The following is a 24,162-nucleotide window of genomic DNA, read 5'->3' on the forward strand; positions in this document are numbered from 1 at the left end:
ACCAGCAGGGGGGAGAGAGATAGTAGGAAAGAGAGCGAGAGACGTAATGGAAAGAGAGAGCTACAGAATGAAGGGAAGTGTGGACGGGTTCCAGGCATCCAGCGAGGTGTGGACTAGGGGTTGGTATTTTCAGGTCAAATAAAAGAGAGTAGATGAAAGAGAGAGAGGACAAGGAGAACAGAAGAGGGTTGTAAAAGAGGTAGACAGGTCAAAGTAACTGAGTTAGGGAAAGCTTCTGAAGAGTCCTTCAGGGAGATAGAGTGAAAGACACAAATCACTGCCAGAAAGGAGGAGGCAGATTTCCAAGTGTGTGTGATATCATAACGATCGCATCACTCATTGTCAAATCAACTGATGACAGTAATTGTTCATTTTCATTAGTCAACGTCTCCTGACTAGCATCACCCAAGGCTTTTCAGGTGGTTGGTTGGTGTGTGTGTGTGTGTGTGTGTGTGTGTGTGTGTGTGTGTGTGTGTGTGTGTGTGTGTGTGTGTGTGTGTGTGTGTGTGTGTGTGTGTGTGTGTGTGTGTGTGTGTGTGTGTGTGTGTGTGTGTGTGTGTGTGTGTGTGTGAACAGATGGCCACCTCTTCTCTTACATCGCTGTCCCTGCCATGCATGTTCATCCAGACACCTACATCCACAAACACAGCCAGCAAAAGCACAACAACACGCTGTCCCAGGTCGGCTGGAGGTTCACCGCCCCTACAGATGGCGTCTAATGGTTTGTTTACGACATGTTGCTACGCCCGGCTTAACTTTCTTGTTCAGATCCCCGATCCCTGACCCCTTTTCCTGACCAGAAGGTTCGGCCTCCAACGTGTGTGTGTGTGTGTGTGTGTGTGTGTGTGTGTGTGTGTGTGTGTGTGTGTGTGTGTGTGTGTGTGTGTGTGTGTGTGAGATAAGTGTTATTAGTTGTTAAGAGCCACTGTTAATTGTTCTTTTAACTGCTCAGGGTAGACTACACTCAGAGGAGTGAAAGCCTGAGGAGACCATAAAACCTGCAGGAAAACCTGGTTTATTTAAAGCACTTGGGTTTAATTCAAGACACAGTGAACTGTGGAGAGAATGTGTTCATTTATGATAATGAGCAGATTCATATGCATCAGCTGCAAATTTACTATTCTTAAAAGATTAAATAATTTAAAAAATATCGGGAAATGCACACTGAGTTCAACAAATAACAATGTCACAATTCTAAATTGTGCCTTTATGTAACAGGCAAACAACTGTAGGAAACATCATATCCCTTGCCCTGGTAAACAGGAATCCCGAGCTGAATGATTTATTCATGACTGTGGGACTGTGAAAGCACCGGTCCTCTGAGATCACTTCCTCTCTGCCTGGGACAACAGCACTGCTGTCACAGCGATGCAGTACCCCTCATGCTCCACTGAGCGCATACAACAGCTGGACAGACGGGGACAGACAGACAGACAGACAGAAAGGGACAGACAGGGAGGGGAGGCGTGAGGGGAAGAGAGAGAAAAACACTGTAGCAGCAAGTACATGGAATGACACCAACACTAATGACTCTCACTCTCTCTCTTATTTGCATATTCAACATCGAAGACAGTTTGTTTTTGTATGCTTTTGTAGCCATGCAAAACTGTTTGTCATGCCAATATGCAAATACATTTGTTGAGAGAAATAGAGAGAGATAGCAAGCATAACAAGAGACAGAGAGACGGTGAGAGAGAAAAATCGTCAATGAAAAGGATACAAGTTTGAGAGAGGGGGGACAAAGAAAGAAATAACAAATATAATCAGCGGTAAACAATGCACTCCTAACACTCTAACAGTGAACACACACCTAAACCAACACTCACACCCACGCATACACACACACACACACACACACACACACACTCTCTGGTGGATGCCTGACCCCTCCCATACATTGGACCAGGAGAACGAGCTGCCTTTCAATTAGCCGGCCACAGCTATGTGCCTCGCCTGCCTCCAAGCCCGCTTCCGTTACTCTCCCTCTCCCTCCTCCCTCACCTCCCTCCCACCACCAGAGCACAGTTCTGGGGAAAGATGGAGGCAGCAGGGGCTGTAAAGGGAATAGGGGAGGGGAGGGAGGTGAACTACGTCTGGTGTAAAGGGAGAGACGTGGAGGTGGAGACACCAAATGGAAACGACAGGTGCTCTCGTGGATCATCGGAAAGGGATGGAGCCTGGCTGGGAGGGAAGGGGGGATTGAACCGGAGGGAGACAGATAAATCGCACAACACAACGGCAAGACAAGGAAAGGCAGACATATTGCAGACAGTGATTTACGGGCAACACATGGACCCTCTGTCTCCATCCCACACACGCGGCGACAGTCCCAACAGTGTTGCAGATTGCAGCTGCAGTAGAACAACACACAGAGGCCACGGGTTTGAACGGGGCCGGTTGAGAGACAGAGGTGGAACATAGACGAGCGAGCGAGAGAGAGCCATACTGGAGGTTTGCATGCTCCTATTTATGGCTGCAAAACACCCGCCAAAACATTGTGCAACTACTGTATATTCAGCGCCAGGACATACACCCCCACACATACAGACACACACAGGAAAATACGGTAGTACCCCACTGCTGGGGCCAACATGGTGATGTCATGACGGGGGTAGGAGCTGTGGAGCTATAAGGGGCAGCAGCAGCAGCACCAGTCCTCTGTCATAAAGTTACAACAGGGGCACACCTCCCCGGCCGCTCATGTATTTAACGACCCACCAACAACAGAGACCATTGAGGCCGGCACGCACAGCAAACAGAGTGTGTGTGTGTGTGTGTCCGTGTGTGTGTCCGTGTGTGTGTCCGTGTGCGCGCGTGTACGAGCGTCGCCCAATAACTTTACAGCCAGCTGTTCTCGCACAAAGGCAGTGTTCAGTTAGTACAACTGAGTCCCAGCCCAGGGACGTTCAGACACACAGAGAGAGAGCACTGGGGAGGGAGATCGAGCAGGACATTGTACACAGAAAGGCAGAATGAGCTTGACTGTGTACGGGGGTTGGCTGTTGCATCTATAGAGTACTAAAGTGAAAACGTCACGTTGTCCTGGCAACCGGGTTTTCAGTTCTAAACAACGGCGAGCGAGAGATGGCGTTTCCCACTCTGGCGTTTCTCATTGCTGCCATATGTCGTTTCTTTCAAAATGAAAATATATATTTTTTTATAGATATGAAGACAATCTATTCTCAATATTACTTCCTCATTGGTAAAGCAAACTCGCAAATCAATTAAAAAAAAAAAACTTTCATTTTCTATAAAACATTGATGTTTTATAGAAAATGGGGAAAGGGGAAACCCTATGCCACAACCGAAAATCGGTTGCTATGGAAACGTGTCGTCACACTTTAGTACTCTATTGGATTGACTAATTGTGCGTTGGCTCAAGAAGCTGGTGAATAATTTGCACACAAATGTTTCCAAATGAGCTGTTAAATAATGAAGCTACCTTCACATAGCGCACAGAGGAGACAGAATCACCCGGGCAGTGATCAACGCATGGTTTATCACTACACTAAAGCCTGTACATGCCAATGGCCCTGGAGTGAGTTCAAGTACCACACTTGGCCTGAATAGCACTGCATTATCAAACTCCAACACAGCAGAAGCCAGCAGTAGTAGTATACCGCAGGAGTATATCAAGGGTATCCTATAAGTGTGCATGCATGAGGGATGTGTATTTACACTTCTGTAAGCATGCATATGTTGTGTGTGTATGCAAATTTGTACGTGGATATGTTGTGTATGTGTACGTTGTGTGTCTGTGTTTGCGTGCGATCTCCAACCATCCCACAGCATTAACTTTTAATGCTGAAAGGCTGTGCATAGGAGGCCCCACGCTCATAAATAAAAATGGAGCCAAGTTAAACAAATAAACAGAAACTCAATGCAACCAACAGTAAATACAACCGCATCCCTCCTACAACCTCTCCAGCCCTGAGGGGAACAGCAGGTCTGCATTTACTAGACAATAAGGCTACTATGGTCTGCGATAACGAGACGCTTAGGGTGAGAGAGCGGAGCAAAAGAAGAATAGCAAATTCATGCACTGACTAAGGGAATCAAATGAGTTATGAATCCATGAGCCAGAGGGTCTGACAGAGGCTGATTGTCTGGAAAGCCAACAGGCCGCGACTGTGTCTAAACTTGGAGGGGACCAATGGGGAGAGAGAAAGAGAGACCATGTTCTGCCCGGGGACTGCGTTCGCATTCTAGTGGCTTTCAAAGCAGATTAGACAGGAAAGAGCTTTTGAACCACCACTGCATTGAATCCAAAGGGGAGCCGTATTGCCTGCACACAAACATGCACAGACACACACTTGGAAACACACTGACTGTTTGCGAGATTGCAAGTGGCAATTAATAAATTAACGACACACACACACACACACACACACACACACACACACACACACACACACACACACACACACACACACACACACACACACACACACACACACACACACACACACACACACACACACACACACACACACACACACTTTCCGTTTGGCAGAGGGCCATTGACCATTACACAAGTTCAAGCTGCCTTGTTAGCTGATTAGCCAGCTTTTCCTAATAGCCAGGGGGCCATGGCCATGGGCGAGGGGGTCGGGGGGCAGGCAAGCATTAATGCATGAAGGCATGAAGACCAGACCAATCACCATCGGCCCTGATCAAAGTCTGCCTGCTTTTTTTTTCAGCGAATAACTTGCAATTAAGAGGGGGTTTTAGTAACATTAAGAAATGCCCTTAGGCATTTGAAACTCTCCCTTCACATTGGAATCCACTGTGCATAAGTAACGTGTGAACGGTAATGGTCTCACTTCTGATTTACATGCACAGGCTGTTTACTGAGAAGTGTGCGCTTGTGAGCGCTGGTGGGATTTTCACACATGTGCCTAACTCCTCCCCCTCCCTGCCTCCCCCTAATGGGAGGGAGGGAGGGAGGGAGGGAGGGAGGGAGGAGGACTGGAGCCTTTTCTTGTCAGAAGCACGTTTGCGAGCATGTAAACAAGCTCCATTTGGGCGCTGGTGTGATGTTGACTGACAGCACTCGCCGCGGAACGTCAAGCCGCACACCTCGGGTGACCCCAGCTGTGGAAGGGGGTGGGTGGGGGGGGGTTTCAGTCACTACCAATCAAACGGCAACTTTGCCTTTCAGTGAAGCCCGAGGCAGAAAAGCCGAAAATACTGAATAATGATGAAAAGAAAACATGATTCAAAATACACTGCATCAATCCTAGATAATATCATTTAAATATTCTATTGATGTAGTCAATAAATTTACTGCAGAATCAACGTCATGCTGTCGCCATAGACCAATTATACAGAGGTTTGTTTTAATTTCACTTTCAATAAAGACTGTTCCCATTTCAGTGACAAATGTGGTGCTGGGATTTATATCCAAGATAACAAATGTATAATAATATAATGACACAAACACTAGAGCAACAACAAAGAAACACCTTTGACCATTGCATAGGCACACTAAGGGCACTCTAACAAGACATTGTTCGATAGTGGACTATTGATTTGTTTTAGACGAGGAGAAGGGCTAATGGCTGAGGATGTTGCAATGCTGTTAAGCCCCTTTCACACACACAGTTCCTGCTAAATGACTGGGATAACCTTTCAGGCCGCACTGGGGATTTGCACCATTAACCCATGCAGCTACGCTCGGAAATATTTCCGTCTTGCTCACTTTCACACAGGGCATAGCAATGCCGGGATAGACCGGCCAAGGGCCGGCCCAGCAGATGGAGGTTACGCAAACCTTATGGATGCCAGTCTCCATAAAACTGGTGGACCGAGAGAAGTCCAGTTTCCAGACATTCCTGAATAAATGAGCTTATTTGCAAACAAAATATTCTGCATCGATATTGTAATCGGATCACCCAAAAAGCTTTGATTCGTTAAGATAAACATCTGCGGTGCCTCGTCTTGGGCGGAGTCTTGTGATTGGATCTCTCGCGCCACGTGAAGGCGTCTCACGTCAGACGGGCGTAACCTGCCGTTACCTGCCTCGCCCGGCAGTGTGACTGCTCTCATTCACATCAGCTGTACCGGCAGTGACTCTGAATGCTATTAGGTCTTGAGCCTTCTAATTGCCGTCTGAGATTTCCCAGAATATCAATCCCTGTTAACATCCACACATGAAGACCCTCCACACATGAAGACCATGAAGACCATCCACACATGAAGACCCTCCACACATGAAGACCATGAAGACCCTCCACACATGAAGACCATCCACACGAAGACCCTCCACACATGAAGACCATGAAGACCATCCACACGTGAAGACCCTCCACACATGAAGACCATCCACACGTGAAGACCCTCCACACATGAAGACCATGAAGACCCTCCACACATGAAGACCATGAAGACCATCCACACGAAGACCCTGCACACATGAAGACCATGAAGACCCTCCACACATAAAGACTATGAAGACCCTGCACACATGAAGACCCTCCGCACATGAAGACCATCCAAACATTTTCTGGAGCTCTGCAGGGTAAGACTGCATGTGCAAAACGCGCTAGACAGACACAAATGCTAATTGTGGGAGGGAGGTGGTATAGCTAGAGTAATATTGAGTGTGGCATGTGTGAGAGTTTCTTGAAGGCAGGGGCACCACCAGTGTCCCCAGTCAAGTACCCCTACTGGGAGCTGGAGTGTCAAGCCACCACTGTCAGGCACACACACACACACACACACACACACACACACACACACACACACACACACACACACACACACACACACACACACACACACACACACACACACACACACACACACACACACACACACACACACACACACACACAGCTGATTAGCAGTTTGAACCTGTCGTTAACCCACACACGCATGCATGCAGGCAGCCAGACAAAGGCACTCTGCTTTATAAACAAGTCCATAGTCCTACTCACAGTAATCCCCGGCTTTCCTCTGTGTTTGAAACAGGATGGGGGAAATCAGGGTTAATTAGCTCAGCCGGCCTAACTAGCCCATAAACCCACCACCAGTCAGTCAGCCCTCTACTCACCTTTTCCCCTCATCAGAAACCCGCTTACACATGAGAAGGATCATAAATAGTAGTGAACTGCACATGGTTTCACACATTATAAACTTCTAGATTATTCTAGATTCCACCTCAATACTACAGTTTATCCAGAGTCCATAGTTAAATAACGTGGTGTTTGTGTTTTGTTACCTCAAAAGACAGTCTGTGACTTTAGGCCTTGCTAGGTGGCGTTACAATTCAATCAACCAGTGAACTGAACCTTACAAATGACAGATGGCCCCAGGTGATTCTATGTCCAATCTGCTTCCTGCTCCTCCTCCTCCTCCTCTTGCATCATCTACTATCTGCCCGTTAAGCCAGCCGAGCGTCCCATCTCTCCTTACTAACCCTGTGCTCCGGTAAAGTACCCTTCACAACCAAACAGAAATAGTTTATCTTAAATAAGCAAGGGTTAGTGATGATACGGTGATACTGAAGAAATGTGTGATTCAGCTGCATGTGGTACGCTATAACACACCTCTATTCTATCTCCCTCTCTACATCGTTTGCTATCCATCTCATCACCCATTATCACCAATAGAAACTGCCCTCTCCAACACTCCATCTACCCCCCCATCATCCCTGAGCCCAGTTTCATCCAAGAATTGGGACTAGAGCTGCTTTTATCGGTTTACATTATTTATCGCTGCTGCTCCCGATATAGACTTTTTTGTCCATATACACGCACATATATACACTAGATAACCATGAGAGATGGACAAACGTTGGGCCCTAGAGGGGAAATACATCAAGCAAGTCCTACAGTCACACATTCACGCACACACCTAATTATAATGAAGGGACAGCAGTCGCTCTGCGGGGAAGCAGTGAGGGTGTCCTTGGACACCATTGACCAATCAGAGCCCTGGGGTCCATGGAGGAAATGAGAAAAACCAGGAAGTACAAATCACAGGTTCTGTGAAGCGAGGCTGTGTTTAAATAATCAATGATCTCTCTGACCATGAACCCACTATCAATTACATTACAGTCAGAAATGGCCAATAATTAAACAAACGACAGGAAAGAGAGTTAATGGATAAGGGAGAGGGGAAATATCGGTGAAATGTCAAACTGAAATGCTGAAGGTGGAGGTCTAAAGATCCTCTCCCTACAGGATGTTGAAGATCAGAGACAATGCAGCATCAATTTAATCAAACATGAAGTCCGTTGTGGGATTACTGTACATTCTAGGCTCATAGCCACTGTAAGCAAAGACAAAAGACAAACCACATGAGATGAATGTGAAGATTCAGGTTTCCTGTGCGTTGTTGTTACATGTTAGGCGATGTCCAACCATCAAAACGTGGGGTTTATGTCCCTACTCTATAGGCCGTTCATTTTGGATGGCCGTGAATTATGAGTCGCTTGACGTATAGGTATCAAAAGGTAGTACAAGTACAGAGTGTATACGTTTCAAAGGGTTTGATAAATGGTGCAGCCATATTAGTGTCATACAGGCTGTATGTAAGAGGAGATCCACTCTGTGTATCTTACAGTCCTCCTCCCTGCTACTTTACGCCATACACAGCACTTACACTCAGCTCCAGTTGCTAATGGCACACACTCTCAACGTGTGTGTGTGTGTGTGTGTGTGTGTGTGTGTGTGTGTGTGTGTGTGTGTGTGTGTGTGTGTGTGTGTGTGTGTGTGTGTGTGTGTGTGTGTGTGTGTGTGTGTGTGTGTGTGTGTGTGTGTGCAAGGAAGATGAAGGCATGTCGTGATTGACCGCCAAAAAAGTACAAGGGCTGACATAAAATTAATCATGGTGTGTGTGTATGTGTGTTGTGTGAGTGTATGAGAAAGACCTTATCTTCTGAACTGCATAAAATAGAGTTGAACGCCCTTCCGACCTCTAATTTACATAAAGTGCAACACACTAGAAGAAGACACACACAAACCTCACACTTCTATACTTATTCTATCCCTTTAAATATGAAAAAATTATCGGGACAGCACTAGACCCAGACGTGCTCTTCATCTCCATATAATACCTCCTCTTATGAACAAGCACACAGCCGCTCCTGGTCCCCTACCAGTTAACATATAGCCCTACTATATACAGATTCATATGCAGGAGTGTGGAACTAGTGCCTTCGACAGACCCATGATAAGTGTGTCCCCCTCATGACAGATAACACCCCAAACTCTGGAGGAGCAGAAACACTAAGTCCACACTAAGTCCATATCAACCAAAAGCTGCATAAGGCATAGTAGTACATTACACAATTTTGACTTGCATTGTGCAGGGCAAGTACAACCTTTATAAGCAGGGGCATTGTTGTTGTATTACGATGCCAACCACCCACCTACCTACCTGAACGATTTGGGGAAATAATCTAATTGCGATTATTTTGACCAATATTGCGATTGAGATTTAATGTGCGATTTTTATAATTTATTTATTTCCTTATGTTTATATTATAAACTTCTTTACTTAACAAATAAATTTACTTAATAAATGAATTGCACTGATTTCCAGTCAGTAACGGTAACAAATCACTTTGCTTTTTTTTTTTTATTCAATTGCAGCCTTTGCGATTTGCATACCACGTTCTACTACATCGCGATATCGATTTGAATTCGATAAATCGTTCAGCCCTACTACCTACCTCGCAACTACCTACCCACCTACCCAAACAACCTACCGGAATCCTATTTGCATGCAGTGGTGGTTTCATGGAGTTTGTTGCTTCTGCAGAGATGTGTGAGTGAATACAGTATGGGAGCCGTGTCTGTGGTATCTCTGCGTCTTTGTGTGTGTGTACAGCTCAGCCTGGTGATCGGGTTACCATTGATTCTATAAGTGCATTTCATCGGCCACTGGGGAAGAATGGATAAAAGGGTTGTATTAGAGCCCCAGTACCCATCACACCTTAACCATGCATTGGGATGGGAGTAAAGGCCCAATAAGCCCGGGGCCATGGTGTGTGTGTGTTTGTTAGAATGCCTCGGCCCTCTACCTTGTTTGCAATCTCCTCGTCTCAGATACAGGAGCAATTCTACTAAACAAACAAAATAAGCAGTGTGATCGCACACGCGCACACACACACACACACACACACACACACACACACACACACACACACACACACACACACACACACACACACACACACACACACACACACACACACACACACACACACACACACACACTGTGCTCAGTAGCTGACAGACATCATAGCATCTGCCTGGGCCGGGGTACAGGCCGGTGACAGGCCTAACAGGCGCGGCTACAGTCTGTATTTCTGTACCACCAACGGTCAGCTCTGCATTCACTCCCCATCTGTTTGGCCTCCCTTGTCTCCCAGTCCCTTATCTCCATAGCCATCACTCAGTCCCGTCTGACATCGGCATTGCCAGACAAATTGCTTTCCTCCAGCAGCCTGTCCGTAAGTCGGACAGACCAGCGGTCTCTACAGCTCCCGTCACATCAGCATCCTCCGCCGGCGTGTAAACAGGGAGCTCTGATGGATGACTGATGATATAACAAGCCACCGACTACACGCCAGCCCACTGTCTCCTTTTCCCTGTGTCAGCCTCTTACACCCTCATCTCCTCCTCCATCTCCTCCTCCTCCTCCTCCTCCTCCTCCTCCCCGTCCTCCTCCCCGTCCTCCTCCCCGTCCTCCTCCTCCTCCATCTCCTCCATCTCCTCCTCCTCCACCTCCTCCACCTCCATCTCCTCCTCCCCGTCCACCTCCTCCTCCTCCTACTCCTGTGCATGCTCCTATTGCTCCTTTCCCCATGCGAAAGCTGCCGTCCTTCCTCTCTGGGCGACTTTGTCCACAAAACGACCCCAGTGTGGCCTCTGTTGCTCCTTCTACTGAAAATGGAGGCCGGAGGTGTGTGTATGTGAGGGTGGGAGAGAGGGAGAGGGGTAGAATGGGAGTGGACAGCAGTGTGGCCGCAGCTCTGTCGAAGAGCGCTGGGGACGTTTTCTTGGCGCACGTTGGGTTGAGTTAGCGCGTCAGGGAAAGGTAGGGGGACAGGAATCAATGCCAGCGACAACGACCAATAAGGGATACTGACAGGGGGAGGGACAGGGTGTGAGAGGAAGGGTTAAAGTTAAGACAAAAGGTGAGATGGATCGCAGTATAGCAGAAGGGAGGGAGAAAGAGATGGGCAGCATCTCCACTTCTGTGCATTTTCAATCAAAAGATGTATAATTGGGAATGTGGAGGAGGAGGAGGAGGCAATATTGCCATGCAGCTGGCTATAAATGGCTCATTTGTCACACTATTCCTTGGACACTAGGGTAAAGGACAAACTCACCCACGCACACAGACTACACACACACACACACACACGCACACACCTTGGTCATGCTATTGAGCAGAGTAATGGCTTATAGTTCCTCGAATATTGCTGCGGCTGAGGGCGTACTGCCCATCACAGCGTATACAGTATCGTGGACCAATCACAGTGCACCCCTCCCCTCAAAGACAAGGGCTGATATCGGCAGATGAAAATACACACAATATCATATACTGCTGCTGCAGCCCTACATACAGATATCCCCACACAAACACGCACACACAAGGCTGCAGAGGTGATTGGAAAGCAGCAGTGCTGGAGAATAACAACACCTTACCCATACTAGAGATAAGCGCTACAGCGCGCCGCAAAGAGAACGACGGAGGAAGAAGTGGCCGCAGGCTGACTCTCTTCAGTGAGCCCCCGTATTGATTGTCAGACAGTTGAAGGCCAGCAGGCTTTCATGACTGCTACACAAACACACACACACACACCAACATGTCTCATACTTTTCCAGTATTGATGCACTACAAAATGAACCGATATTATGAGCTCCAAACCATATGTTTTCAACAGGAGGGGAACCGGACCAGCAGAGCTGTGGATCCCAGTGAACCCATGACTGGTAAACACATTAGTGTGATGTCACTGGGCGAACCTTTTCCCTCCTTATGGTCAGAGACTTGACTCAAGCGCCGATACAGAATCGAGACATGACTTTGGTGCATTCACGCTGAGCCCCGAGTGCACATCCACACAGCCACAACCAAGGACTCTATCCTAGAAATGGAAATGGATGTGGGTAACCTTTAAAATCAACATGAGGGCAAACATACCCATGTCTGTTAGTCTCTGTCTGTCATTATGTGAGCGGGGCAATCAGAGAGTGGGATGCATTTCAGCTGATCAAGAGGTCAATTACACCACCACTACACTGGTCTGTTGGATCACATGAACTCCGACTCAAACCGCTGCAACTTGGATACACAACTTAAGCCTTCTGGCTACAGCACGTAAGAGGAATAATCGGACAAGAAAATGTGAGCCTCGGTTTCTTTGCGTGTGTGTGTGTGTGTGTGTGTGTGTGTGTGTGTGTGTGTGTGTGTGTGTGTGTGTGTGTGTGTGTGTGTGTGTGTGTGTGTGTGTGTGTGTGTGGTTATTCTTGTCTTTTGTTGCGTTTCTAAAATTGGAGCACAAGACAAACTATTCATAAGAGACCCTAGCACATAACATGCAAGACATATATAGCAAACACTTCCCCTGGAGACCAGGGAAAGAATGACGAGTGGGAGACGTAAGTCATAATGGCTGTAGGAGCCATACTGGTCACATTGTTGTTCCCGTTCTGGGAAACATGAGAACATATGTTGAAGACAGCTTTGAAGAGACCCATGACTAAAGCTATTTCCCAACATTACTTCAAACTTGAAAGTATTCAGGATAAACTGTTTGTACATAACAGGCTGTTTGCTAGCACGCATGTAGAGAACGTGAGATGAGCGAGGCAGAGATGGGATGTAGGCTAAACCAATTAGCGTCCGGCGGCTGTCATGGCTGTCAGTGGATGGTAGGTGTGCCTCCGTATCTAACCGAGACGAAGAGACTTGTGCATAGGCATCTCCCAACCGGGTGCATTGAAACCAAAGACCTGTTCAATCCTGTTCAACCGGGACCTTCCCGCTGAGCTCGTGTACAGTAGCACAGCTCCGCGTGGAGTCGTTGACGTGATGTGTTGTGATTTAGCTGGGAATTGTATCCTAAAGTGTGTCGCGTTGAGAAGACCGCAACACAATACACACTCTTTGTCGATACATAGTGTGACATTGTAACGAAAGCAAAACGACTTACCGTTTGATCTTTCGAGTTATTCATCCTCGCGCGCACCAACTCTGGCAAACTGGCAGCTCGTGCGCTGCTTACGCAATGCCCTGTTCTGCCCGGCTCCTCGTCATGACTGCAGTTTGGTCAAACCCTCGTCGAGCATTCATCACACAGGACGCTAGCTCCACGCCGCCTCGGTCCGTGTAATGTCCGGGACGCTTGTGTCAGATTTTCCTCGAGAGATAGATCCGTGACGTGTTGTCAAAAAAGTGCTGGAAAAACTCTCAGAAGTTTTTTCTTTTAATGGTCTAACTAGTGCTACACACATACACGGTGCTTAACACCTGAAAGGCGGCTGCGGGGTAACGGTTTTGAATAAGACAATAACCCGCACTGCATTCAACCACGCAGAGCCTCCGGTGCTTCGATACAGAAGCACACTGAAGCGCCGGGGTGGCTCAAGATTGACCGTCTCAAGAACCAACCGAAAGGCTTTGGTGAGGAGGCGGGTGTACGCGACTTAAAATCCAGGCTCTTTGCTCACACTCAACACGCGTGTCATTCAATGTACAGTAGCCTATTTCAGTTGAGGCTAAAACGAGCTCTCTTTCTCTCTGAGTCTCTCCAACTTTCTCTCCATCCCTTTGTTTATCACTCAAGACCAATTCTCAATTATTTAAAAAGACACGTCTTTGCATAACATAATGCGTCTTTATATTTGGACACTTTGCATATCTTATAAAGCTTACAATTTCTTGACTTCTTCTGACTATCTTTACTTCTGTTGATGAATATATAGAAAGGCAGTAATAGTAATAGAATAAAACCAGTTTGGCTGAATCTAACAATAGACCTACAAAAAAAGTCACCTACAGGTTACACACTTGGGGTGACAGACTTGTATACAATAATCCTCTGAATGCATATCATTTCCATACGCTTTAGAATAAAGTGCTCTATTCTTGTCTTCACTTCAACCACTTGACCTAGTGTGTTCAAGATTGACAGATTTGGAGTATTTCCCCTGCCATGGCCCGTGTGTAGTAATTGGTGCACTCCACAGTGAAGCACTTTTTTCCTTGACACTGGAAATGAACTGCAGGTAGAGACGGAAAATGCAGCTGAGCAAAACGAAAAACGTAAAAGAAATCGGTTTGGATTTATCAGTCACAACAATATTTATATTGGTATTTAGTCATTTGACTATAGGTAAATCTCCAAAACACCAAATGATGAAAAATAAACACATTCTCACATAGCCTCACTCTAGTCGGCTGGGGATAAGTTACAATGAAAATACCATTCATTCATAATACCTCGACAAAAATCGATATCCAGAATCTGTTGTTCTTGGCTGAGCACTGAAGACAGGAAGAGGAGGGAGACAGCAGAGGAGCAGTGGGAGGATGGGATGGTATTGGGGGAGCTGGGGTGTGTTTGTGTGTGTGTGTGGGGGGGGGGGGTGTATCAGAGAGAGCCTGGGCATGCTTGACGTCGCATGAACAGCAAAAGGGCAGCCGAGAGGCCCCACTACCAGGCGATTGAATGGTACGTCTATCAAAGGACGCAGCAGTCCACCCCTGTGGATACAATGGTGGCCGAGGAGGAAGGAGGGAGGGAGGGAGGGAGAACGCTTTGTCACTGTAACCGCTTTACCGCAGCACTCTGATGCGACTCCCACGTGCAACGGTAGAAGGGGCCAACCGGTCAAGTGCCGACAGCTCTCTCTCCTCATCTCTCTCTCTTCCTCTCCTCCATTGCTTATAGTGCTGTACATATCCCACTGATAATCAGATTGCGGTATCACTAGCAGCGAGGAGCTGGTATCTCCCTGGCTGATGGGGGACAGGCAAGAGATATACCTTCAGCGGATCATCCATCAAACATTTTCTAAAAGTATAGAACAAAATAACATTCATGAACAAAATAGAACATTTCAGGGAAAACACATGGAAGCCAATGAATATAACCAGTACACATACTTATCTTAATACCTCGCGTAAGCATGATTCACACCCAAATAATTCACAGACAGTCATGAAAACTCTTAACTCTCGTCGTTAACAGACTGAGGGGCGTGGAGGAGGGCAGCGAAAGGCATTGACCAAATTAGGAGCAAAAATAATCTCATTCCTGCGTTTCCGCAGAATCACAACAATATGATGCTAGCATACCCCGGGGGGACAAGAGGCGGAAACGATAGCCATCCGTTTCGGCAGTGGGAATGCATGACGTTCCTCTGGATGATGAGACACATTCCTTGAAGCTGTCAGGGCTTCCCATCGAGGGGGCATCAGCAGCTTCCTATTGAGTCACTAGAACAGGAGCTTGTTTCCTCCACAAACTTCCTGTCCATGCTATACTGGGAACCAACACCCTGGGTGATTCTCTTCCTCCGCACACACACTGGAGACACAGAGGCGCTGTTTCCCCTTCTTTCTGTTGCTTTGCACAGGTCAAATATGACAGACTGATGCAGTCTGTCATATTTGGGTTATGGGTTCACCTACTGCCTGTAGTGGTGTCAACCATAGACTGGATGAAAGTGAAGAAGAACTGAAAAAGGAAGAAAGAAAGTAAATCCTTGATGGACACACCTAATGACATACCGTATGAAGGCCATCTCTGTCCTGTGATACACTGACCAACAGAATAGTTTCGAGCAAAGAGTCTCGGCCAAGCAGGCGTATAAAGGGACACAAACCCAATCAGCCTATCAGACCTAATTGGAATACAATGCCACGTTACACCAGGGACAAAAATGCATATTGACTTAAAGGGCTTTAATATAATTTGAATAAGAGAGTAATATTGTCTTTTAGTTGGTCTCTCTCCTCCCTTGTCTCTCTTGTCAAACGCACAAGTTATCTCCAAAAGTTAAGTTTCCATGACCGGCACCTCACTCTGACCCAAGCCTCTGACCTTAAAGTAATGGCTCTGACATCATCTGGCTGCAGGGTTTGCTCCGCTGAGCTCATCCCAGTGAACTAGGGAGGTTGTGTTACATGGAGCTCTATGGAAAGGACCGGGAGGCGGACAACACTCCCAGTCATGCCTCTCAACACCTCACACAACAACAAGGGGCCCCTTTCACCAGCCCTGGCTCCCATCCCTAGCCCAGTCAGAGGCCCCAGTCCCAGCTCCGAACCATCTAGGTTTCCCCCTCTGGGACTTAATGCTACTCCTTAGTATTTCGTTTTTCCACAACATCGCCATCCATCATTGCACAAGGCTTGTATCTTTACACACGGAGGTCATTCAACAGCAAAGCAGCCCCCATCATATCAGAGGTTGATGATATAGTGATCTTAATGTATAATTATTTATTGCTGCATTAATGACCCATTAATAAAATTTGTGATATAGCATCTCAGGACTCGCTAGGACCGCGGAAACGAAATGGCCTCACCTTTGGTGTACACATGGAAGAGTGAGGTGTTCCACTGCTATACAACCTAATTTGAATAAATTACAAAGCTTCACATTCATTCGAATTATAATATATGGGCAATTATCGTGCCGTTATTTGCCCATCTCATTAAAACGGTGTGAATATTCAAGTAGAAGAGATGTAACAAGATTTGGTTTTGAAGAAAATAGTCATCTTCTTGTCCTTGGTAAAAAGCAGACAGCACATTCATCAGATCACCAGTCCTCTAAATGTTGACAGACTGCACATACACACTAAACACACACACACACTAAACACACACAACCCCCAGTGAGATTTGTGCATGCATACACACATCACTCGCCAGGTCTCCTGCAGTTCTCAGTAATTCAATGAGACAATCTGGCATGCTCACAAATGCACCTTTGCTTTCCTACGAGCACACACACACACACACACACACACACACACACACACACACACACACACACACACACACACTCTCTCTCTTCAATGGAGTGTACATTAGGGGAGGGTTTGTTTGAATAGTTGTTATTCTACTGGTACAAGCCTTGTTGTTTATACTCCATCATCACCCTACTCTTGCATCAAAGGCATTAGGAGTTCAAACACAGATGCTGCGAAATATAAACCGGCTCCTCCCACACATTGAAATAACTCAGTAAAGCAATGTTACTTAATCCCAAGCAATTAGCTTTGTTATTGAACTATAAAAACACATACATCTACAAGCATTGCCCAGATTATGATCTCCAACTCATTCAGACGGAGCACACACACCCATAAATTACAACCACATGTGCTTACGAACAAATAGACACGCACCACCACAATAACAGATATATTTTTGAACACAAAAAAAAACCTTAGTATAAAAAGAGAATTAATTGATAGCAATGCATCTACAATGCATTTTCACATCTTTTTTAATTTTAATCCAGGCGTGACTTGGTTTAACATATAACCAGAAGCCTTTTGACAACCTAAACACTGTTTAATATGATGCGGTTTTAATTGGAAAGCAAATGCCTCTATGAAGCACTGGCCTCTGGGAATATGAATTTCTGCACTGTACTGCAATAGCATAAACTGCAAGCCCCACAGAGAGAGGCTTGCAGAGGCTGCTGGTGTAAGCAGGAAAATAAATAGACAAGGATAAAGACAAGGTGACGAGGAGTGCGGAGATGAAACAGAATGAAGAATGGCCGCCGGGCAAGGTAAGAGGAGAAAGCAAGAGACAAGGATAGCGGGTAAGAGATGTGAGAATAAGAAAGAAACTGAATGGATAGGAAGCTAAACTGAAACCACAGAGTCCAGGGCAAATGATAAACCAAGCGCAAATAGCCGTTTGCGTTTCACGGTTTCAAGGTCTTGGCTGCTGTTTGTCAAAGGAGGCTGGCTGACGGGGAAGCATTTGACTGGTTCCTGCTCACACAGAGTGGCTATTCAGATCAGACCTGCCCCAATTCAGCCTGCTGTGCTGGCTGGTACTGAGGACTGAGATGAGGGGTGGAGGAGAGGGAGAGAGAGAGAGAGGGAGTCAGAGACAGACACTTAGACTGGGATGAGGACATGGACAGGAATAGGGACAGGGGCAGGGTGAGTGACAGGGACAGGGACAGATCCGGAAATAGAGAGAGAAGGAAAGCACCATAAAAGCGAGAGGGCGAAAAAGCGAGATTAAGCGAGTGAGTGAGAGAAAGAAAGACCATGCATGGGTAAGGGGGGAGTTGGCTGGCCGCGTGGGGTCTTAGTTTGATCTTAAGCAGGTGAGGCAGAAGACTACAGGAGCAGTCCAGAACTGGTACAGTGAGGAGCCTGGGAGAACAGAGTGAGAAATGCTTTAGGATTAGGACTGAAAACATTTAGAAATAGTCCCAGTGGGAAAATGTGGTGGTGGAAGCTTGGGTGTATGAGTGAGTGAGTGAGTGAGTGAGTGAGTGAGTGAGTGAGTGAGTGAGTGAGTGAGTGAGTGAGTGAGTGAGTGAGTGAGTGAGTGAGTGAGTGAGTGAGTGAGTGAGTGAGTGAGTGAGTGAGTGAGTGAGTGAGTGAGTGAGTGAGTGAGTGAGTGAGTGAGTGAGTGAGTGAGTGAGTGAGTGAGTGAGTGAGTGAGTGAGTGAGTGAGTGAGTGAGTGAGTGAGTGAGTGAGTGAGTGAGTGAGTGAGTGAGTGAGTGAGTGAGTGAGTGAGTGAGTGAGTGAGTGAGTGAGTGAGTGAGTGAGTGAGTGAGTGAGTGAGTGAGTGAGTGAGTGAGTGAGTGAGTGAGTGAGTGAGTGAGTGAGTGAGTGAGTGAGTGAGTGAGTGAGTGAGTGAGTGAGTGAGTGAGTGAGTGAGTGAGTGAGTGAGTGAGTGAGTGAGTGAGTGAGTGAGTGAGTGAGTGAGTGAGTGAGTGAGTGAGTGAGTGAGTGAGTGAGTGAGTGAGTGAGTGAGTGAGTGAGTGAGTGAGTGAGTGAGTGAGTGAGTGAGCGAGCGAGCGATTGTGTGTGTGGTGGCGTGTTTGTTGAGGGGCAGGGGGTTGAGGAATGATCTGATACAAAACGGCCTTCATTCACTACGCCTCAGGAACATTGCACCACAACTCTGGCCCACGCTGCTCGGTTGGGTCAGAGCCAGACAAGACAAACAGACACACACACGTTTAAAGTCATTGAGATATAAACACTGATGTGCACACATCAGCCAGACCTTAATGGAAAGAGTATTGGTAGAGAAATTATTAATACCCCTCACAAAGTTAGTGTACTACTCCTGCGAAATACACGCACACACAGGATGTACACACACACACACACACACACACACACACACACACACACACACACACACACACACACACACACACACACACACACACACACACACACACACACACACACACACACACACACACACACACACACAGCAGGGTGCCGTGTGCAATGAAGTGACCCGTTGTGGAGGAATTCGTGTTGGCTCGGGCTGGGCTGTGTACTCTGGATCGCCCTGGACCTAATGCTGTTAGCTTTAGCAAACCTGATGCAGGACCGCACGGGCCCGCGTGGCTTAGGTTACCAAAACAACCTGCAACTGAACCAACATACAGACGCACCACGTATGCACAATTCTTTAGGGATAGGGCGAGCGAGAGGGAGAGACGGACACACACACTCACAAGCGCGCAGACACACACACAGGCGCGCACACACAAGCATACACAAGCGCATGCACACACACACACACACACACACACACACACACACACACACACACACACACACACACACACACACACACACACACACACACACACACACACACACACACACACACACACACACACACACCTTACCCCAGTGATATAAATGTGGGTATGAGGACAATGATGGACGAGCAAGGGTGAATTATTAAATTGTGAACAAGGAAGGAAGGAGGGAGCAGGGTGAAGACGTGGAGTCGGGGGGGGGTAGCAGAATGTATGGACTAATAGAGCAGCGGAAGGAACAAGGAAGCCAGGCAGGAACAGAGATAGCCAAGACAAGAATGGAAGAAAGGGAGCATTTTTCATAGAGTCCAAGTGAGAATAGGAACAGAACGGGGGGGGTGGACCGTGTGGGGCCGTGAGCCAGCAAAGAGACCTGGCTCTCTGCTGAACCCCTCTACCTAGAATAAAGAGGATCCATTTTGACATCAAATATTACCATTAAAAAGCCTTGAGGTGAATTGACTTACAGTCCTGACATTCACGCCACGTTCACACTGTGTCTGACGCATGGGTAATGCGATCTGATTGGCCTGAACAAGTTGAACATTTCTCAACTTTTTGACGCAGGCAACGGCGCCGACTGAACGGATTGAACCACAATGCATTTCGAGAGCGGCCCATGAGAAGTCAATGAGATCCTTCGACGGACTTGTACAGTCTGAACGGGGCGTGAGACAGGGATTCATTGGTTTGGATGCAGCCTTCGCCCAGTGAACACAGACTCAACCCTCTCTGTGCTTCCTCTATATAAGATTATGTACTCTGTGTGCTAAGGGACATTATGAATTGCCGAGACAGCGTAATCTTATCATAGACAAATGTCTGCAGGCTCCTCCAGTGACTCCCGCTCAATTATTTATTTATTTAACTTCCATTATGTTTTGCGGTATTTTTTTACATCTTGTGTAATGTTTGACATTTTAACTTGTATTTGCTTTTGTACAGCGGCCACACACTGTGCTCCACACGGGGTTACGCTCCTACAAACCCAATTATAACCCTGCAAAATGGATTCATCTTTCTCAAGCTGTCTTTGATTTCTTATTCCCAAATATTGTGTTAAGGTAGTTATTTCAATACTTTACAAGGCTACTCATTAAATAAACCTAGTAACCTGGAAGCATGCAGCAAGTAGCATGTAGCAGTAGCAGCAGTAGCAGTAGCAGCAGTAGCATGTAGCAGTAGCAGCAGTAGCAGTAGCAGCAGTAGCAGTAGCAGTAGCAGTAGCAGTAGCAGTAGCAGTAGCAGGCTAAAGTGTCTAAGCCAGGTGAATGATGCCTAGAAAAACAGCCGCAACGCATCAGGCTGGAGTCATTAACAGTCATGGAGGACAACAGTGAACACAGGGAGCGGGTGCGAGCGGTCTGAACCTGTTGCCCAGGACGGACACCACCTTCAGAAATACCAGCCGAAAGAAAGCCGAAGCCAACGGCATTCGAGACATCCAGCGAAGCATCGGTGGAGCCACGGCGGCTAAGTTTAGTGGGCTGGGAGCGTGTGAGAGGTCAAACATCACATGAGGGGGGGGGGGGGGGGGGGCATTGTGACCACTTTAACCTGACCCTCCACCCCCGCCTGCCCCGCCGCCCCCTCCCCAAACCCTCACTAGCCTGAGCTCACAGCCCAGTGGCTCCAAGGCTGGACGGGACGTCTGATGTAAACGTGCCAGACAGTGTCTTGGTTCTCGCACTAGAAACCCCGAGCCCGTTAAATAGATCAATAGAGGTCAATAGGTCAATAGATATTTAACACCAGTTGTAGTTAAGTCCCTCTAAATTCATAGGTTTTGCTGAAACTTCAGCCTCACACAAAATTAGCGAGATAAGAACACAATATATGAAATGTTAAGCAATGTGCAATGATAGAATAGCAAATGATTGCACGATCTTGTGTAATGAAAACAGTCGCAATGATATTAGATGAACTTCAGGACTCTTTTAAACATCAATTGTGGTCCACATTTTACTGTGACCGAGCCTTGATCTGGGTAATCTAGTCAGGTCCATCCAGGACACAGACACTAGTCAGGAGGATATAATTAGACCAGGCCCAAACTGTCCTTCACGCATTCCCAAGTCATAAGCGGACTGAAATACAGAAAGTAGCACCAACGAGACCAATGCAGCTAAACAGAAAGCGACCAATAGGAGGCCACGAATGACGAAAATGTTGACGTAAGAGTAGCCTTCAATGTCATATTTCTTAGAGGAGGGCATTTGCACTCTAGGGCTTCCAGAGAGTGGCCATGTATAACATAGATAGTATACATCAAGGACCTCTGTGACTGCAGTACGGAGGGGCTGGGCGAAGCGAAACCGGAAAGGAGAGAGGGGTAAGGACTAGGGGCCTGGGAATGTCGGACACAACTTTCCGGACCCCTAGAGACAAGACACACTCACTGAGCCATGAACCTTCTCCACACTATGCTGGTTTAAATCCGGTCAGAGGCTTAACAGGAAACTGTGTGTGTGTGTGTGTGTGTGTGTGTGTGTGTGTGTGTGTGTGTGTGTGTGTGTGTGTGTGTGTGTGTGTGTGTGTGTTTCAGCGACATTAAGCGTCTCCCAGTGGGAACCACTTACTACACATGACCATTTCCTGCTTCCCATCAGCCCTCTCTCCGAGAGCCGGCTGCTGAGGAATCCGGCGTCACAGGAGGCCAGCGGCTTCACACCACATGTCAGAGGAAGACGTTTTTTCTTTAAGTGGCTGATTTATTGGGCGCGCAGGAAAGAGGGGTGCGGACGAACAGATGTAGACGCAAGAATGCAGCAATTCATTTTATAAATGGACTTGTTAAAACATGAGCAGCCAAGAACAGACTTCTCCCTGTGACTGAACGAATCGCAGAATTGCTGTCTCTCTTTCTCCCCATCTCCCTCCCTCTGACACTGCAATTATACATTCCTGGGCTAGGCCAGACCAAGGCTCACCTCGTGTATGTGAAGGTGTGTGCGTGTGCATGCGTGCTTTCATGCGTGCGAGCATGCGTGTGTGTGTGTTTGCGTGTTTCTCCCCTGTAAACCGGGGGGGTTGGGGGGGGAACAAGGGTTTACAATGTAATAACTTGTCATCCTGATGAACCAACAGCATGTTTATGAAGAGGCCCCGAGCAAAGACCTCCAAAGACCGCAAACCTCTCTCTGCAAACACGGGCTGGAATTACAGTTACACAGCGGGCGAGTGTAACCCCCGGCGGAGACAAGGAATCTCTGTCCGTTCCCCTCCCGCCCAGGTAGAGGAGGGTCGGGAAGGAGAGAGAGAGGGCGAGGAGGGGCATGTTAGGGTAGTGAGCGAGCGGTGAGAGAATCCGAGCAAGTTTTCATCAATTCATCTGCTGAGACTGGGAGGGGGTCCCAAGGCATGAGCAGCCTCACATAGAACCATGATTCAACTATATCTCCTCAACCATAAACCTGCCAGCAGCCCACCACTGTTCAGCCGCAAACTGCTCCTTCAGGGCACTGCCGGAAGACAAATCTCTTATTTTTGATTACTTGTGGGCGATGGCGTGATTAATCTTCTGCTTTATACAGGAAGTCTGCTGGAGGTTTTTAGCTGAGCAACCTAAAACTCAAGTCACCATGACAGGGAAAATTAACCTTTATATTTTTCAAGAGCCACACATTTAAATAATGGTTAAAAGTGATGCTAATCCGTTTACTGGACGGCGCTAAACTAGGAGCACGCCACAACATGTGTTTAAACCAAACATATGTTTCCAGGTTTGCCCTGCTGCTAAAGTGACAACTTAGCAGCAGGCAGCAACAACAACAACAACAACAACACCAACAACATTGTGGTCATTCCAGAGCTGTGACCTCGTCCAGGGAGAGAAAGGCGGCTTTGTGACACAGGGGCTGATGAGATGATTACGGGCTGATTGACTGTTGGCCAGGGAACCTCGTGAAGGCCACTTGGCCAGAGTCCAGCGAGCCAGTGGGGGGAGGGGGGCGAGGAGGGGTGGGGAGGGTGGGCGAGGAGGGGCGGGAGGAGGGGCTGGTGGCGCTCCAGCGGGGGGGAACGACACTCTCACATGTTGGCAGGCAGAACAAAAGAAGCCTCAGTCAAGTTCAAACGGGTGACAATGTGGATGTTGTCTCTGCCGAAATAAATACAGAGAACTTTGACTCCACAAGCTATACACGGCGTACCGTTTTAGGCATTTGGTGCAGACAGGAGCGAGATATTACAGCATAGAGGTTTCACAAGCCTAACAGCCACACTGCTGAGGGACAATAAAAGGTATGGGTTGTATCAACTCCTGAGCCGAGGTCTGGGTCCCAGAAGAAGAAGGAGGATCATAGTGGAATTTGTGTTGTTGCCAGTGAGATGGAAACCGCATGCCATTGACACCCTTAACCCT

The 24,162-nt window shown here is 47.3% G+C and overlaps 1 protein-coding gene across 5 annotated transcripts in view; it reads right to left on the minus strand.

The window, feature by feature from the left end:
* The window catches only part of rtkna (rhotekin a), a 57,243-nt gene that overhangs the window by 16,814 nt on the left and 16,267 nt on the right, over positions 1-24,162 (minus strand). Inside the window, exon 1 of one of the 5 annotated variants that reach the window (XM_060054324.1) lies at positions 13,175-13,858. The exons of the other annotated variants lie outside the window; for them this stretch is intronic. Coding sequence (XP_059910307.1) covers positions 13,175-13,198 — 24 coding nt within the window. The 5' untranslated portion in view covers positions 13,199-13,858. Of the gene's footprint in view, positions 1-13,174; positions 13,859-24,162 lie in introns of those variants that run through there. 5 annotated transcript variants of the gene reach the window in all.

The sequence above is a fragment of the Gadus macrocephalus genome, chromosome 6 (genome assembly GCF_031168955.1).
Source record: "Gadus macrocephalus chromosome 6, ASM3116895v1".
Lineage (NCBI taxonomy): Eukaryota > Metazoa > Chordata > Actinopteri > Gadiformes > Gadidae > Gadus > Gadus macrocephalus.